Here is an 18,509-nt window from a genome sequence, read left to right as displayed (position 1 = left end):
ATTCAGTAGAAGTATATTTAGCCGCTATGCGGAACGATGGCGCTGCCGGGGTTCGCTCGAATTTGCATAATTTGTAGATCGCTGGCGTGTGCGAGATGGCAAGGCAATAGGAATGCGTTGCGTTGCCATGAATATGCACTGCTGTTGTCAGAGCCGCGAGTTTCGATGGGTTGTGCGGCAGCGGCCGGCACCGCAGGCGGCTCGGCGGCTGGCTTCATATTATTCCCATTGATTACTAATCACAGACAAAGCAAACACTCATGAGAACCGGTATAACTGTGACTTGTAGATCATTAATAAATATGCGTAGTCGGGGAAAGCGGTTACACTGGTTCTTTTAAACCTTCAACTCGCCTGCACTCGATTAGCGATTTGAACAACACCTCTGCTGCACGCTCCGCTGGCGACCACGCCGCCCGCGCACTTCGACTGCCCCCGCGTTCCCTTGCGAAAAAATCATAATGCAATCACCAGGACGGCCGGTGTGGAACGCTCAACAACCACTCGCACCCAGCCAGTCTGCAATTCAATGCGTCGAAACTCACACGCCGTCCATCACGATGATGGCTTAGTCGGACCGGGAAACTGATTTCTCTTCAGGTGGCCGCTGAAGTGGAAATTGTCCGCGTGGTTATCGCCCCTGAAAACCGTTGGATACTCGACTTCAGTGACGTGTACTTTTACTTTTTGATCGTTTTGTACCGCCGCTTCGAAAACACTGGCTTGCACTTTCTCGCTTTACTGCTAATGTTAACATTTGCGTAATGCGATGTTCCACAATCGCCAAGGTTCGTTGTACTTATCGCGAAATATGTAAAACGGACCATAATACGGTGATTCGTTGACCGAGATTCTCCCAGAAAGTAATTTGTATAATAGTTGGCCAAATCACCTGGAGTTCATTAGCGGCCTTTATTGTTGGGACAATTGTCCATCAAAAACCAATTAATTCTTTACGCGTCTTGCCCGTGTCCGGTGGAGGTTGCTTTCGAGTGTTGTTGTTTTCGAGGTGTCTTTCTATCGCGAACAGTGGCCTGGTTCACTCGTTGCCCTATCGCCAATTGATGGTAGCCGATTACTGTGCGTTATCATTTAAGTGTTGATTTTATAAATGGAATTGTGTTGCTCAATTATCATCCATTAGTGATAACAAGCTAAATGAAATTTTAGGTTTTTAAAATAGATATTAGTGTGAATTCGTTGCCAGTGTGATGAGGTGATCTGTGTTTAGTGCTACCACTGTGCAAGTGAGACCTAGAAGTGTTTCTGAATATGTGGGGGGCGGCGGTATCCAATCCGCCGCATTATCATTATGTCCAGGGGCCGGGCGGGCCCATACCTCAGGGTGGACCGAATGGCCCCATGCTGCTGGGGCCCAATGGTTCCATGATGGCAGGCCCTAACGGACCAATGTTAGGACCTAGGCATTTGAGACCGCAATCCTCATACTCTCTACCTCATGGCAGCAATGGGCCTGGTCGGTGGGGTTGGTCGGGTAGTCATGCCTCGTCCTTCGACCGCAGGCAACTAAAAGTGCCTCCCCAACCTGCTAGACCAGCGCCCGTGCGCCCTGCTCAGGCTAGGCAAGGAACTGCTAACAATGTAAGTAGTCAATTATAACCACTACGAAACAGATTTCTTGTAAACTATGATAATTTCTAAAGTGTTTCACTTGACTGCAGCTATCTATTGCATTAATGTAGACTGCGTTACTGCGTATCGTGTCCTCGCACATGGCACTATATGCGTGCGCTGTGCTGTTTCGTATTGCCTTAATTTATTTCCTCGTCTCTCGCAACGCGTGTCGGATGTCTGCGCGTCACCCGACACGAACAAGTTTCTCTATTATCGATAAGTTACTTACTCAACTTCTTATCTTGCTTCTCGATTGTTTATTAATGTGCATTTTATTACAGCCGCTACAAGGCTGCTGTTACAATGATCACAGGTTTAATACAAATACAAATACAAATAATTTTATTGTTTGAATGTGAGTGGTTATAAATGGTGGTAGGGTTAGTATTTTGTTACATCACAATCAGCCAGAATTTGGCGTACAATACTTGGACTCTCAGTATGCATGTCATTAAAACCAATTAAGAATAAAAGTATAACAATGTCAGAATAAATAAATAAAAGTATTATATAAAAAAAATGCAATAATAATTATAAAAAAGAATAATAATAATAATAATAGGCAAATGTCATGCATATAGAAAAGTATCAAACAATTCATAATATTTAAATGTCAATAGCACTCAATAGTAATAAAATGGAATAACATTTTTTTTAAGCATTGGTGGATACAAAGTGTTCATTGACTGTGTAGAACATTTTTTGTAAACACCACTTAAATAATTTGCTTTTAAATCCTTGACAATCCAGGGATTTTAGGTCATTTGGCAAGTGGTTAAAGATTTTGACAGATATGAAAAGAACAGATTTTTTCAAAATGAGCAGAGTTATGACATGGGTAACTGATATTGAGTCCATGGAATTTAGAAGTTGACCTAGGGTTAGATTTCATAATTTTGTACTGACTAATATGAGTTTTCACAAAGAGACATGTTTCGTAAATGTACAACGTTGGCAAAGGAAGGACTTTTAATTTTTTGAACAACGGTCTACAAGAATCCATCGTTTTGGCGCCACAGACTGCTCTAACGCATTTTTTTTGTAATACGAACGCTTGTTGGGCAAGTTTGCTTGTTTAAGAGCGATCCGAGCTTTCTAAGGTTAACTGCAGATATTCAATCAAGGCATGCGGCTTCTGTATAACTACTATTATAAATAAATCAAGTGCGCTGAAGGCCGCAGCTATTTGCGATGAAAAATCCAAAGGTGTCCCGTGTATCACCAAGTAATTATCACGACTTTCATTACGATCAAAATTCGCGACATTCGCGTGCAGTTTAACTTTAGTCGCTTTAATTTTAATAGAACTGCCTTGTTAGAGTTTCTCACGAATCCCGTGCTTGTCCTCGTCAGCTTCAATGTTTACTTATTTACGTAATTCTTACAGAGGCTCGACAAAAAAAAACATGTATTCGTTGAGCACATTCCAATAGCCCTTTTATAGCGAGCCGGCGTAAGACGATTTCCTATATAGGGTAGGATCTAATGAATAGCAAATGCAGTCGTAACCGAGGCTGTTCTCTTTACGGAAAACGAATAAGCACAACTGAACACAAGGCGATTGAACTAAATATTGCCTTTCGTAGTCTACTATAAAGCACCTGACCAACTATGGAATTACATATTATTATCATAACTCTTGTTCTCACTGATGAAAATATTATATGTCAAAAAAATAAAAATCGGTCAATATTTAGAAGTGCACAACATCAGCAAATCAATCAATCAATCTCATATAACCTACAACTAACTCTACAACGGAGGGTAATAGAAAGAGGTTTAAGCGGCTAACATCAAAGTGGAGAGTAGTGTGTTACTAGAGATGGGTAGGGGTGAGTAACTACTGAGTATTTATTCAGTATTTACTCAAAACACCCGCGATAAATACTAGTATTTACTCATTTAGTTAAGTACAAACGATTGCTAATAAAATATTAAAAAAGTGAGATTTAAGAACTAATTTTTTTTTTAATGAAGAGTGTTAATGTATATTAACAATATTTACATAATAAAAGCATCTAGGACGCTTACTTTTTGAAAAAAAGTGTAATCATCACTGAGAGGCAATTTGTGATAATGCGTAGTTAACAATTTTGTTTTTAACAAGAAGGTATTTACTTTAAAAATATGGGAGTTCTATCGATGTTCTAGATACCTGCATGTCGCGCAAAAGTGCGTGTTTACGCTGCACTTACGACGTTATATAAACGGTTTTTTTTTTAAGAAAACTCAAAAATGGCTCTACTGATCATGCTCAAAAGTATTTTTAGTACTCTATTCTACGGCTAATCTCCCGATATTATTTCATATTTTTTGAACTTTGGTTTGCAAGTTAAATAAGGATAAACATTATTTCGGCCTTTAGAAACGGGTTTTGTCCTAAAGTATTTAATATATCCAAAAAAGTTTTTAGAAACTTTCAAGTTATTTTTGAGACCCATTTGATGACAATTAGTTACATGTATGGAGTGCCTATTTCTCACAATTTTGAGTACTTAATCCAGTAGCGGTTTACAAAATACACCTATATTTCGAATTTATATGCTCCTTTCTGCACTCTAAATAGTTTATACCCACCAATTTGGGTATAAACGAGTAAATACTGCTAAATTGATTAAATACTGACTGAGTATTTACTTGGTATTTATTCGTGAGTATTTACTCACTACCCATTAATACATTTTAAAATTAGTAGTTAACTAGGAATTTGGTCTTTTGATAAATGTTCTAAATAAGATTTTTCAGTAATTTTACCTGTTTCCAAAGGAAAAGTGCTTTTTCCACGTTTTAGACGCATAATCCAGTTTTGAAGAAACTCATCACAGACATTCGATTTTAGTATCAGTTCATTACATTTTGTTATTTTACATAACATAGTTAATTTTCGCGCAATGTATCGAGTTCCCACTTTACCTTTCAAATTTGTGCAATCTCTAAACGTAATTCGATTCCTTTGAAATTTGGAATAGATAGTTTTTAGTTTTGGGATACTCGATTGGTGAGCGAAGCCATGCAGGAAAAATATCACAACTTTTTTTTTATCCACACAGAAGTGAAACATTAACCAGTACCCCTAGTGTAAGTAATTTCGATTTCGAAACGTGACGTACGCGTTTGCGTTAAGTCTCATTTTGTATGGGTTTTTGAACAGCGCGCCAAGCGGGACGTTTTGGAAAGTCAAAAATCTCATACAAAATGACACTTAACGCAAACGCGTACGTCACGTTTCGCTGTCGAAAATATTTACACTAGGGGTACTGTATAGTTTTCATCTTGATTTTTTCTTACTGTTAGGTAAACTGTGCGTCGTGTTAAGGTCTATCATAACAAATCAAACCAAATTTTTACAGCTTGTAAAATTCTTAAGTAATATAATAGTTTTATAAAACTTTATACGTCTTCCTATATCATATGATAAAATGGATCTACATGGTAGAAGAGCCGACTGCAAAATTTCGTACCGACTTGATACCGCGATGAGATGCACAATGGTTTCTCATAAGTGATGCTAAGTCCGAATTCGATAGTCTGTCACGATAGAATTAGCATCATTTTTATGGGAAACCATTGTGCATTTCATCGCGGTATCAAGTCGGTACGAAATGTTGGGGTCAGCTCTCGAACCAATAGTAAAACTTCCGCCTTGCGCAACTATATTTACTTTATTAAGGATATGTGGATTTATATTAAATTAATGTTGGTAAGCCGACAAGATATCTTAATCTGGCTAATCCTACTTTAAATAATTGTAGGGCTCACAAACATTATTTTACTCAATCCGTATAGATTCTTGTTGGATGAAGTTGTTTATCTAGTCAGTGACGCACTGGATGTATAGATAAAGTTCTTATCCTTTATGGTTGTTGATTTTGTGATTGGCGATAAAATAAAACGTTACGCGACAGTAAATCAATAACCTTCTGAATAATGAAGTGTTGTGATATATTTAGCATGCATTGCATGAGAAAAAAATATATTGAGTATAGATTCATTTTTCTGTACTGAATTTATTCACATCCTATTTAACGTAAGATCTATACACCGTGTAATACAAGAAGAGTTGTCTTAATTCAACATAAAAAGTCACATAAACTGACGATACACGCTGAAACCGCACTGCTAAATTAGGAATGAGCAGTTACTGATGCCGAGATATGAATGTCAAACGTGTATTCCTAACCTTTCGCACATGACGTAGCTGTCTTTATCTTTAGCTAGAACTTGCGGTGCTATGCCAAAAAAATGAGGACCTTTCATTATTTTATAGACATGTCTTTTTCGTTACCAGTTTATATGGCTAACCATTTTACATCTGACTGTGGTTATACTAGTTAGTCAGTTGCGGTAATCTGACAGAGGGCTTATCGTACAAAAATAGGAACTTTATCGCACGCCTCTTATCTGACAATTAGATGGATACGCGTGGATTAGCAATATCGTGCATTCCGTTGCGATATTTCATTATAACCGTGGAATATTTACATTTGCTACATATTTTATGATATTATCGTACGTACGTTTACGTAGGTATGTTTTTTTGCTTTATTTCAGACGGGTAGAAACAATGTAAAAGCCCCTATCAACAACAAAAACAAGTGTCAATTTAGTGGCTCAGCGATACCTGACCTGATGCGTGTTTAAATACTCCATCTCTATATTATCCGTTTTGTTCAAAATAAACACTGCAAGTGCTCTATGCATATTATTCTGTAGTCATGTCCGCCTTTTCTGCGTGTTGTATGCCATTATTTCAATTGGCTTATCCTCTTATTAAATCATAACTGCCTACTTGAGTGGTGTGATTAATCGACCTTTTAACGTGAACAAATCGACTCGGTAGGTACCTATCTGTTTGCGTAACTTATTAATTCATTAATTTTATCTGTCACCGCACTGCAATTACTTCACGCACGATTACCTTTCTGCCGATTCGCAAATGTCAAATACTGCGAAATACCTAGTCGGGCCCAAATGTTATGGACCCATTTAAGCAAACTTTTTTGTATTGTTAAGATATTTTATTTTCAAGCTCTCTCTTATTGCTGTTAATATAAAAGTTTTCTTATTAAACTTATGAAAAACGAAACTGAGAGACCGAACGTTTTCGTCGCCATCTATATTCATCGATTAACATTTTTGTAATTCCACTCGCAAAATGTTCACAATTTTATGGTTTCCGTATTTAAATTTTGCTTCGTGCTAAATTCCCTTATCTAAAGGTTGTGCCTACGGAATTAGCTGCGACTTTTTGTAGCCCTCTCTAAAATTGCTCTCCCAAACTCAATAAGCCTTTTTGTTCGCGCCGCGATGAGCCGTTCACTTTATCATCCCCTTTAGGACCCTTTACGCGCGGAATTTTTAAGAGGATGTAATGATGTTACGTCCTTTCTCTTATATTATGCCCATTTTGCGCTCGGTCTACCCTCTGATTAAATTCTATCCCACTTCTATATTTTGACAAGCTTTCAACTATTGCTAAAGCTAACTTAACTATAAGTGAAATTCTACTGCGGGTGGACCACCACTTACGTGTTATGTCAAGGTTTTTATTTAAATTCTTCGTTAAGTTAAAGTTGTTACACTTGTTACCTCACAGCAAGATGTTTCTCATATTCTCATAATTATTGGCGTAGAGTTTTTAGAACGTCATATGATTGAAGAAGAATAACAATATGTTTTGTGCACTTGTAACAGGTTTTAGAGCAGAATTGGAAAGCAGAACATTCATGAAGTGACTGTGATGGATATTTGTTACGGACGATTTAAAAAGTAGAAAAACTGTTTTAACTTGCCTCAGCTAAGGAGGAATGCTTATTGATCATTCAGTTCGGTATTACCGTGCGTAATAGCGAATGCATGAGCTTGTTTTGTATTGTTGTTATAATCTAAAAATTATCGTTTACGGATTTTTTTTTATCTACTTATTGTCTGATTATATGCTTCCGTTTTTATGATAGAAAAGCTTCGGTTCCACATTTGCGTAATTTGAGAAATTATATGCGCCTCAGAAGTTTGGTTAAATATATTTTAGAGAGTTGCAAAGTGGAACTCAGCAAAATGGAACCCTGACCCCACCAAGGAACCATGTTGAATTAACAAATAGAAAGAGATTTTATACAATTAAGCCTTACTTTGTCGTAGGTCAAAGGTAGGTCAGGGTTTTATTTAGGCGGGTGAACTGTCAGTGAACATTTTATGGACTCTAGTTTTATTATTTTCGCCGCCATGCCGTTACGTGCTGCATCTAAATCAGTATGCGGCATCGGACTACGCGATTTAAAAGGCCAAAGATTCACGCCTCAATATGCACTAGCTGCATCCTCATCACCAGTCCGGTCACGTCTCCGCAACTGTGTCTCGTGCCTCTATCTCTATGCGCGCTCTATCTCGAAGCAATCTCGAAGCTACACGTGCTATGCCAACACTCTTTCAATAAGACAAAACAATATAATTTGCCCGGTTTGCTATAGGTAAATTTTATTATATTCGTTCGCACTTCGCAGTACACGATGCCAAGCTCTAACTTATATTATGGTTGTTTAGTTTCAATCATTATCATTTAGAAAAGGGGTTGGATTTAGAACATCAAGTTGTCACGTCTTTATGTTTTAGTATAATCCATATTTAGTAACAAATAGCTTTCTAGTTTAAGAAAGAGTAACTTTTGTGACCGTTACGCGACAACATTAGCGGCATTAGCCTATACATGAGTCGCAATCTATTATTTTCTATTTCGTTAACCTTATAAGGAAGTGTTTCGTTTTCTATTATACCAATCACTTATAGGAAACATTGAATTGAGTTAGTAACTTGAATATGTTATTGGGCTCATGCACGTATAGTTGTCTACATGTAGTGTTTACTACTTCTATTCTCGCGTGTCCTATTAATTCCGAGGAATGTTCACTTTCTACACTGCGCGTTCAATCAGCTTATCACTAGTACTTTTATGGGGTCTATTACCTTGTCGTGCGCGGACACTACAGTATACACATTTAATATGATTTTTCGTGCTATACACCTTGGTATAAGGATATTTTGCGTTCGGGACGCAAAATATCCTAGGGCTTAGTTTTTATCTCAAAAGTCATCCTTTCATCCCGTTTCATTTCACACCTTTGTGTAAAGTGGGGTGTGGGGGGAAGTCAGCTTCTTCGCTGAAGCTGAATTCCTGGTGTTAATACTGTTTAACTTTAGGTTTGAAGTCATGTTTGGTATTATTGTCAACGAAATCAAAGATGTAGACCATCCCAAATTTCATCTAAATCGGTTCACTGGTTATTGATTCCTCATTACAAACTTCCACCCCACTTTTCACACCCTTAAAATATGATTTCGATTATAAAACTGTCCATCCTATGTTCTGTCCTGGGACTCGAACAATCTTTATACCAAATTTCAATGAAATCGGATATCGAAAAACTTGACCACAAATTGAATCAACTTTCATTTTGTACTAAGTGGCCATGTCACTAAGACGCATAGTTTCCGAGATATAATGAAAAAATCTAAATATCGGACCTTCAAACCCGCCTTTCCCCCCGGCTCAAGAACTACGGTCGGGGACTTTTGATATATTCACCTCCTAACTATTTCAAACAAAGTTACGAAGTCAAAAATTGTGTTCCAAGCATTTCTCTATAACTTTTTGAGCATTCGTTGCCTGGCCTAGTTTTTTTCCACTTTCCACTTTCTATCCAGTTGTGCAGTGATTTTGTCAGTGTTGTAACTGTATCCATTTTTTTGTTGTATATTTATCATTAATTTCATTCTAATAAATAAACCTAGAATTATTAAAACATTTAATTGAAATATACTCGTAAACCTAAATTATATATTTGCATTATGATGTCATCCTTATTACTGTGTTCGTGAATAATGCATGATTTTCAAGTAGTTAAGTTGATAAATATCACGCAATTAATATCGACAAAATGATAACTGAATATTTTTGATACCAAACATATGAATATACATTTGTAGGCTCCTTTATTTTTCCTCCTAAAATGTTAATATATTGATAAGAGGCGCTTTCCTGTTTCCTGTATATTAAATATTGATAGGAGATCGAATGCCTATTTCAAACATTTGTCGCTATTCGTCGTTCGTTGTTCGACCTTTTTATTTCTAGACTGATGAGCGATTAACCCTATATTCTAAGTTGATGAAAAACGACGACAGCCTAAGATGTACATCACTGTTTAAGTAACAGCCCCTCCACTCACAGTCTTTCCAATCAGTACACTCTCTTCTATAATTTACCACGCCATAAACAATTTAACACAGATTAGTGTAGTGTGTAGTGTGCATTTGCATTAGAATGTACGTGGGATGTGCATGTGTTTACGTAAAAGCATCACGTAGACTAACGTTCGGCTGCATTGGCGCGCGGGCGCGGCAAAGCCTGAGACGTATCACTATTTCCCGCTGGATGGAGCATATAAGACTTCTCGCTCTCACTTAAATATTCAGGCTGCTAAAGAAACCTCGAAAATACAAAAAAAAAGTAAGTCTCATAGAAATTCAATATCAAGATCATCAGCCAAAATCATAGAACTAATAATCATTTTCCTTATTAGGATCAGACGTTAAAAAACACTATGAATCAATATGTGTGCATAGTTATAGTCGGTCTGTTTTTCAAGTAAGTTTCAAGATCAAGTACGCCATAGTAATTATATGGCGAACTCTTAAACTCAGAAATCGGACCGGCTATATCTATGCATAATAATAGGCCGCGAGGCGGATCGCTGCGTTCTACTCTGTTTTATTCTCCTATAGCTCAATCATTGTTCTTAAAGCTAAATATCAGTAGCCGTCGTATATTCTTCTTAGTGCATGGTCTAGCGGCAGGTAATGGATGTTCGGAGCCTTGACTCGTGCGGCAATGTCAGCTAAATGCCAAGAGGTCTCGCATTCAACTTTATGAGAATCTATATGACGCGATAGAGTAAAAATACACTGTGGAAACGACGGCTTATTCAGGAAAATACCAGCACTAGCGTCAGTTTTACTAAGCATGAAATGTTACTTACTAGCGAGCTAGCCACCCACTCCGACTTCGCACGAGTAACGCAAAACCTTAACATTTTATACACCTAAACCTACCTCAAGAATCACTTTATTGATAGGTGAAAACCACATGAAAATCCGTTCAGCAGTTTTTAAGTTTATCGCGATACATAGAGTCAGACCAAGCTAAGTGGGCAACGATTGTGATAGCCCAGCCTGTGCAAGTGTTAAGTAAACGTCATAACTTCATAGAAGTTTGACGTTTAAAATAGCCCTTTCACTGTCTGGACTGTCAAAATCGCTGCCAACTTATCTTGGTCTGACGTTACAGACAGACGCGGCGGGTGACTTTGTTTTATAGGCTATAGTGATTCCAGTAATTAGAGTAATACAATTCATAATTTTTTTTCGGACAAGGGCAAATTTTTTCAAATATGTTTGAAGTTTAGGCACTTTTATGCTTAAGTTATACCAAAATTAAATTATGTCCGATCTGATATATATATAGGTACGTCTAGTTCTACATCGGACTTACGTGACTATTAATTAATTTTAAGTAAAATGTCGCTTTATAAAAATTTCGGTCTAGATCGAGTACAAAATTATCTATAGTTGTATCAAACTTTAATACAAGTTAATTCACTAAAATTGATGGGGACCACAATAGGTATTTCACTTACATTGACATACAAAAATATGTGAAATATCCTGAAGGATTCCTGTTAAGAAGGGTAAAGATCAATCAGTTTATTTGGGATAAGAAAACTGTAAAGGCCTTCAATTATGTACTCTTACATTGAATGCAATGAAAGCTAGTTCTCTTTGTATAGAAAATATATAAAATTTATTCTAGTATTTGATATGTGTATGGATCAGTGATTATTGGGTACTTGGGTAGGTATTTATTAATCCATGTTTATAGCTTCCATCTCGTAATGTACACAAAATACACATTCATGTAAAAAGTTTTCGCATACCCTTTGATATGTTTCGCTTCAAAAAAAAAAACTCTCAATTATCCGCTTTGTCGTGTGTATGAATATTTAATACCGCTCCATGAATAAATCAATCACCGCTTCGAGCATCCTATTACGTAGAAAGAACCGTTACATGTACCAGTACGCGAGTGTTTATTGTATTCAACTCGAAGACAATTCAATAATGAAGATTGTCAATCTCCATACAAATCGCGTTCCTTGTCATTCTAGATGATGTCACCATTCCCCCGCCCATCGCTTTTTATGTTTTGCATTGCGCTTTGATCTCTGGTGGCCAATTCAACCTTACAATTTGATGTCATTTTGTCATGCCTGTGCCAATACAGCATGTACGGCCAAGTGCAAACGAAATGCACGTGGATTTAAGATGTTCAGCCCCTCCTCACCCCTGTCAAAGCGTCTTACTAAATTTGTATATTTGACCGAGCATTATCGAACGTCGCCGTTTCAGCTTAGGCAAAAATGCTTTCGTATGTCCGATGTTCTCTACAGGTCGCATTTCTAAACCGATTCTCGTGAATTTTTTTAAGCAGGTTCTATAGTTTCATAGATTTTTTTGTCAGTTCGTTTTTTGCAGTGTGGAAATAATAAGGTGGAAGTCAAAATAGTGGAAATTGGTACAAAGTACTTACGCTTTTAGGGGTCCATGGCGCTTGAGACTATTGTGGGTTCTCTGTAGTTTTCGTTTTTTAACTTATTTTTTATTAAGCTTATCGCGTGGTCTATTGCTTATAGAGCCACTAGTTATATATATATGTCTGCAGCAAAGATTAAGGACGTAGGTTTGTATTTAGACTACCAGTCTTTGTTATTTACGTGTCTCTGATTGAACTGCAAATGACTTAGCATTTGTTTAATTACGACGCATGATTTGCGTTGTGGCTTGTCTTGGTTGGAAATAAGCTTTGGATCTAATTGAAAATTAGTACCAATTTTCTTAGAATACACAATGCATAACGCTAACAAATTGCTGTGTTGGTTGTAATTTAATTTTCAACAAACTGTTATGCCAGTATGCGACCTAAATGTATTGAAGGTATCGCTGTCTGTTGCACCGCGCTCGGAACCCACACTAAATACATTATCTGCAGAAAGCTAATCTGTGGTAAACGTAGTCATGGCGTATATTCATAGAAACAACGATCAACACAATCACAAGGATACATTCGAAAGGTTTGCGTTTGCTAAGACGGTTTCTAGTCATTTAGGTGCTGGTTTAGTAAGCTCGGTAATAACATCAACGCAATCCTCTTACCTGACCCTGACACACTTCTGCCTTCTTATGTGTTAATTCTGTTTGTTTGAATGGATAGTTTAACAAATTCAATCAATTCAATTTCTTGTTTCCTTTCAGAAGGTCGATCCCGAGCTGATCTTCACGAAACAAGAGAAGATCGGCAAGGGCTCATTCGGCGAGGTGTTCAAAGGCGTCGACAACAGGACGCAGCAGGTGGTCGCCATAAAAATAATTGACTTGGAAGAAGCCGAAGATGAAATCGAAGACATACAGCAGGAAATCATGGTGCTGTCGCAGTGCGATAGCCCGTACGTCACTAAATACTATGGATCCTACTTGAAGGTAAGCCTAGCAAACTACTTATTCCTTATAACTATGATCTGCGTAAATCTTATCTGCTTTGCTTAAAGGTTGACTGGTAGATAATTAATTAACATTAAGTTAGTCTTTTGTACAATATGTTTTCCTATAAGAGGCTCTCTTAAATAAGAGTCGTATGGGCACTGTGAATGTCATCTCGCTTTGTGTGGTAGGTAAGGCACAGGACAGCGCATGTCATATCAGATCTAAAGCAGAGTCCAACTGGAGAAGTAGGTACCTCCACCTTACAGAAAACCGCAGTCAAAAAACACTAGAGCCTACTCATAGTGTTGTGTTCCTGCCGGTGAGTAAGGTTGCCACAGCTCAACGTGGGCGCGGAGTGTTAATAGGGTTGGCAACGCGCATGTAACTCCTCCGGAGTGGCATCAGGCATACATAGGCTACGGGGACTGCTTACTATCAGGCAGGCCCTATGCTTGTTGGCCACCGACGTAGTTTAAAAATAAATAAATAAGAAATTTGCCCTCAAGAGCAGTGATCAATTGGTTCAATTACACAAATTCTATCCTTTTCGAATATTCTATGCCATAGAGTCCGTCTAGGTTTTGCAGTCTTTGCACCGACTTTCGGCCTGACTCGAATAATGAGTTACGATAACGATACGTTCTGGTTTATATAGTTCTCATTTAGATATCGTTTGTACTCGTATGTCGTATAATTGACACAAGCAGCTCGATTCGGGCAACCAATGTCACTTTGACGTTAGAAATATCGTAGATAGATCTTATTGGGATCACAGCGGAATCGAAATAAACGTCAATTTTGACATGTCGTTTAGTATCGATCTTTTAAAAATCTTTCCATGATCTTAAACGTGTCTTAATCAATCCTCGAATCGGACACGATACAGTGTGGAAGTGTTATACTTAACGTCAAACTTTCATAGATATTTGATGTTAGTGGTGACACAAATATGTCATTGAAAAATCTGTGCGGACCTACCCTAGTTCGATTCTTTTTCGTCACACTATTGGTTCTGGGGTGTATTAGGGATACCGTTTACCTTTTCAGTCCAGCCAGCGCCTAGGAGAGCGATTCAGAGATTTGCTTGCACCATCGTAAACTCTTTAACTACCACTGTTTCGATATGCCCTTCACATCAATAACTAATTCGTTTTCTAAAACTGACTAAAGATTTGGTGTTTTATGTTACTTTTCCTAGTTTACGTGCCTATGAAATGGAAGTAGGTTTCCGTGTCTAGTGAAGTACATCGGATATTCAAAGTCCGTACCCGTGTTCATGGAGTCCGATAACATGTAAGTCTAGATTGCATCGCGAGACAAACCGCGTGGAATACATCAGGACTGTAATTTCCACAGTTTACTACTCAGAGATGAATCAGCATAATGCGGACTGCGTTTACGCGTAGTTTTTATGGATTTCGTGGTCACAGTTACTCTGGTTTAATTCATTTTAACCTGGTTTAAATAAGCAATGGGAATATGGAAGGCGTTATCGTGACGGTCTCGCTGCGTGCGGTATCAATCATTGTCTGGATAATGGGGTTGTATACGTTGAGGAACTAGCACTGATCAAACGTTCCGAATACGTCAATTTACGACCATTCGGGTTTGATGGGCTGTTTAAAGTAAGTATATGTACAACGCGTTTCGCTAGTATTGTGTATGCGCTATTTATTCCAATCAATACTACTGGTATTTTTTATGTATGAGACATAAACACATTACATCTGGTCAAACATACGGTACGTACTCGTATCGAGAAACTCCGTGGAGTGGAAATTCCTGTCCGTTTTCATTCAAGTGGTTTGTATTCTTTTTTTACTAATAATTACCAAATCGGTACGGTTGGTATTATCTATTGATCCATTTCAAGGATTAAACAATAAGTAATAGAAAATACGTGTCATCTAATTTGCATAGCTGTTGTTCATGACATTGTATCGCCTACTTTTGTGTTTGAAGAGCAACCTTGTTTAAGCATAGTTATTTTACTTATGCAACTTAATGTGTTTTTGACGTCTTTGTGATTTAAGACGATTTTTTTTTACCTGTATGCGTGCGTATGAAACGTGCGTGTATGATGTCCATTTCATAATAGTTTAAAGAACTTAACAACAAATAATAATTTAACTAAACAAAATTACTTTAGGTAGCCAATGAGAAGGCTCGTTAGTTAGTAAGATTTGCATATGACCTAAAATGTACACAGTTCCGTTTACGTCGGCACAATGCTGCCATAACGTAAACGTAACGATCCATTTGATTGCCAAGAAATTTGTAGCCAAGTTACCTCTGAGAACGTTCACCCGAACGCGTTTTCGTTTGCGTGCCATACTGGTGGAGTAAAACGGTGTCCGTCACGAACTCTTCGGGGTCAGAACACGACACAAACATGAACCGGTTGGACGTTTAGACCAACTACATTCACAAGGTGGGCTGCTATGTGCAATAGTCTACCGAGGTACTAAGCTTGCGCCTGAGGAGTACCAGAATAAGTCACGTAGTAAAATGTGTAACATTGATTTATAAAAGGGAATATACCTAAAAAAAAGATACAATTTTCTCTTTGATACATTTGAGTACCAAAATAATTTAAATATCTGGTGTATAAATAAATAATGCGTTGTTAAACGCAATTTAAAATAATACAACTCGCCGTAGAAATTTACAACATGACAGTCTTTGCTCCTCGAGTATGGTTTTAGGTTTTTAGACTTTTAGTAACATAGACATAGCCATAACATAGACCTGCCTCCTAGCGAAATTGAATGGACTGATTAAATGGTCAAAAAAACTTACAAATTTGGTACAATACTGGTTCGCTTACGTGTTCGATAAGCGATGAGAATAACAACTCTTGAGTTTACTAGATATACGTTTATCGCCAAATCTTACTAAGAAACATTTTGATGGGATAATTAGTTGGCTAATTTGGCTAATCGACTTTTAAGTAGACATTTCATTTATTTGAATGGTACATCACTTTGTGTAGACGGTAGGAGGAAATAATAATTATAACTCGCAATACTTGATCGTTATCCTGTATTTTGTGGTATCAAATTAATATATTGTGAAATATTCATGGAACTATTAAGTATTGTTACAGCTAATTAGTCACTTGGTAGCAACGAAGTTAACCAAGTGGCTCATTAGATGCATTCTTTTGAAATTTCAGACGTTTATTTTCGATTCACACAAAGGTAACTCCAGGAAGGTTAGGTTAGCCCATCAGCACAAGCTCGATGTGGTTACGTTTTCTACGGACTACATCAGAAATCAGCACCATGATACTGAATTTACGAATTTAATACCAAGTTTCAGTTCGGTCGCACACCGCGAGATGGTTAAAAGGGTCTAGCCGCAATCCTATAGTGAAACTGCCCCTGGCTTAAATGTATACCTTTCTTAGAAGCGTTAATTGGTCTTATTATAAGATATCATTTTACAATATTTCAAGCCTGGAATCCCCTTGGTTTGGATAAAAAAACAAAAATATATAAAATCTTTTTTAATTTTTCTAAGCTAAACTAATGGTTAGATTTCTTTGAAATTCGGATTATACATGGCACTAATAGCAATACATTTTCAAAAAAAAAATCAAGGTTCTAACTTATTTACAAAGCCCTAAAAAAATATTTTTTTTTGTTTAAAATTTTTTTTTTATTATTTACAAGAGGGCGACAACCTCAATTTTTAGGTATTTAATGCACAATACAATATTGTATGAAATATATTTTTTTCATAAAAATCCATTTGTGGCAACAAGGTTAAAATGTCTTACTAATGCAGGCCATTCGACTTAAGGCGTCTGTAGGTTACACATTGGGCCAACGTACTTGGCTCATTGTGTACTTCCGCCTTTACAACCATTTAGTAGGTATTAACGAGCAGCAGCTAGTCGAGCAGAAAAATTGTTTACACTAAGTATATATTTTTTAATGCAGTATTGCGTATTTCATAATTGGAATGTTTACGTAATAGTTGTTTACGTACAGCAATGGTAGATTACATACCGAGGCCAATAAAATAAGAAATGTCTCAGAACACATCGGACTCGCCCATGAAGGGTTCCCTACCATTTATGACGTATTAAAAAAACTACTTACTAGATCTCGTTCAACATTTTACCACTTTGGAAGTGTCTCTCGCACAAACTATTCAGTTTAGAAAAAAATGATATTACAAACCTCAATATCATTTTTGAAGACCTATCCATAGATACCCCACACGTATGGGTTTGATGGAGAAAAAAAAATATTTTATGACGTATGAAAAAAACTACTTACTAGATCTCGTTCAAACCAATTTTCGGTGGAAGTTTGCATGGTAATGTATGTCATATATTTTTTTTAGGTTTTTCATTCTGTTATTTTAGAAGTTACAGGGGGGGGGGACACATTTTTTCACTTTGGAAGTGTCTCTCGCGCAAACTATTCAGTTTAGAAAAAAATTATATTAGAAACCTAAATATCATTTTTGAAGACCTATCCGAGATGTCTATCGCCTATACCTCACACGTATGGGTGTGATGAAATTTTTGTTTTTTTAATTTAATGTCGTATTAAAAAAAACTACTTACTAGATCTCGTTCAAATCAATTTTCGGTGGAAGTTTGCATGGCAATGTATATCATATATTTTTTTTAGATTTTTCATTCTGTTATTTTAGAAGTTACGGGGGGGGGGACACATTTTACCACTTTGGAAGTGTCTCTCGCGCAAACTATTCATTTTAGAAAAAAATTATATTAGAAACCTCTATATCATTTTTGAAGACCTATCCATAGATACCCCACACGTATGGGTTTGATGAAAAAAGATTTTTTGAGTTTCAGTTCTAAGTATGGGGAACCCCCAAAATTTATTGTTTTTTTTTTCTATTTTTGTGTGAAAATCTTAATGCGGTTCATAGAATACATCTACTTACCAAGTTTGAACAGTATAGCTCTTATAGTTTCGGAAAAAAGTGGCTGTGACATAATCGGACAGACAGACGGACATGACGAATCTATAAGGGTTCCGTTTTTTGCCATTTGGCTACGGAACCCTAAAAATAAATCAAGGTTCTAACTTATTTACAAAGGCCTAAAAAATTTTTTTTTTTGTTTAAATTTTTTTTTTACTTATTTACAAGAGGGCGACAACCCCAATTTTTAGGTATTTAATGCACAATACAATATTGTATGAAAAATATTTTTTTCATAAAAATCCATCTGTGGCAACAAGATAAAAATGTCTTACTAATGCAGGCCATTCGACTTACGACCATTAATCATAAAATAT

General features: G+C 36.9%; 1 protein-coding gene across 1 annotated transcript in view; it reads left to right on the top strand.

The window, feature by feature from the left end:
* The first annotated feature begins 546 nt into the window (after nucleotides 1-546).
* Nucleotides 547-18,509, top strand: part of LOC133518216 (uncharacterized) — a 93,630-nt gene continuing 75,667 nt past the window's right edge. Inside the window, exons 1-2 of the mRNA XM_061851846.1 lie at nucleotides 547-1,602; nucleotides 13,000-13,224. Coding sequence (XP_061707830.1) covers nucleotides 1,273-1,602; nucleotides 13,000-13,224 — 555 coding nt within the window. The 5' untranslated portion in view covers nucleotides 547-1,272. The remainder of the gene's footprint in view (nucleotides 1,603-12,999; nucleotides 13,225-18,509) is intronic.

Source organism: Cydia pomonella, chromosome 5 (genome assembly GCF_033807575.1).
Source record: "Cydia pomonella isolate Wapato2018A chromosome 5, ilCydPomo1, whole genome shotgun sequence".
NCBI classification, from domain to species: domain Eukaryota; kingdom Metazoa; phylum Arthropoda; class Insecta; order Lepidoptera; family Tortricidae; genus Cydia; species Cydia pomonella.
This window is presented reverse-complemented; position numbering and strand designations above follow the sequence as displayed.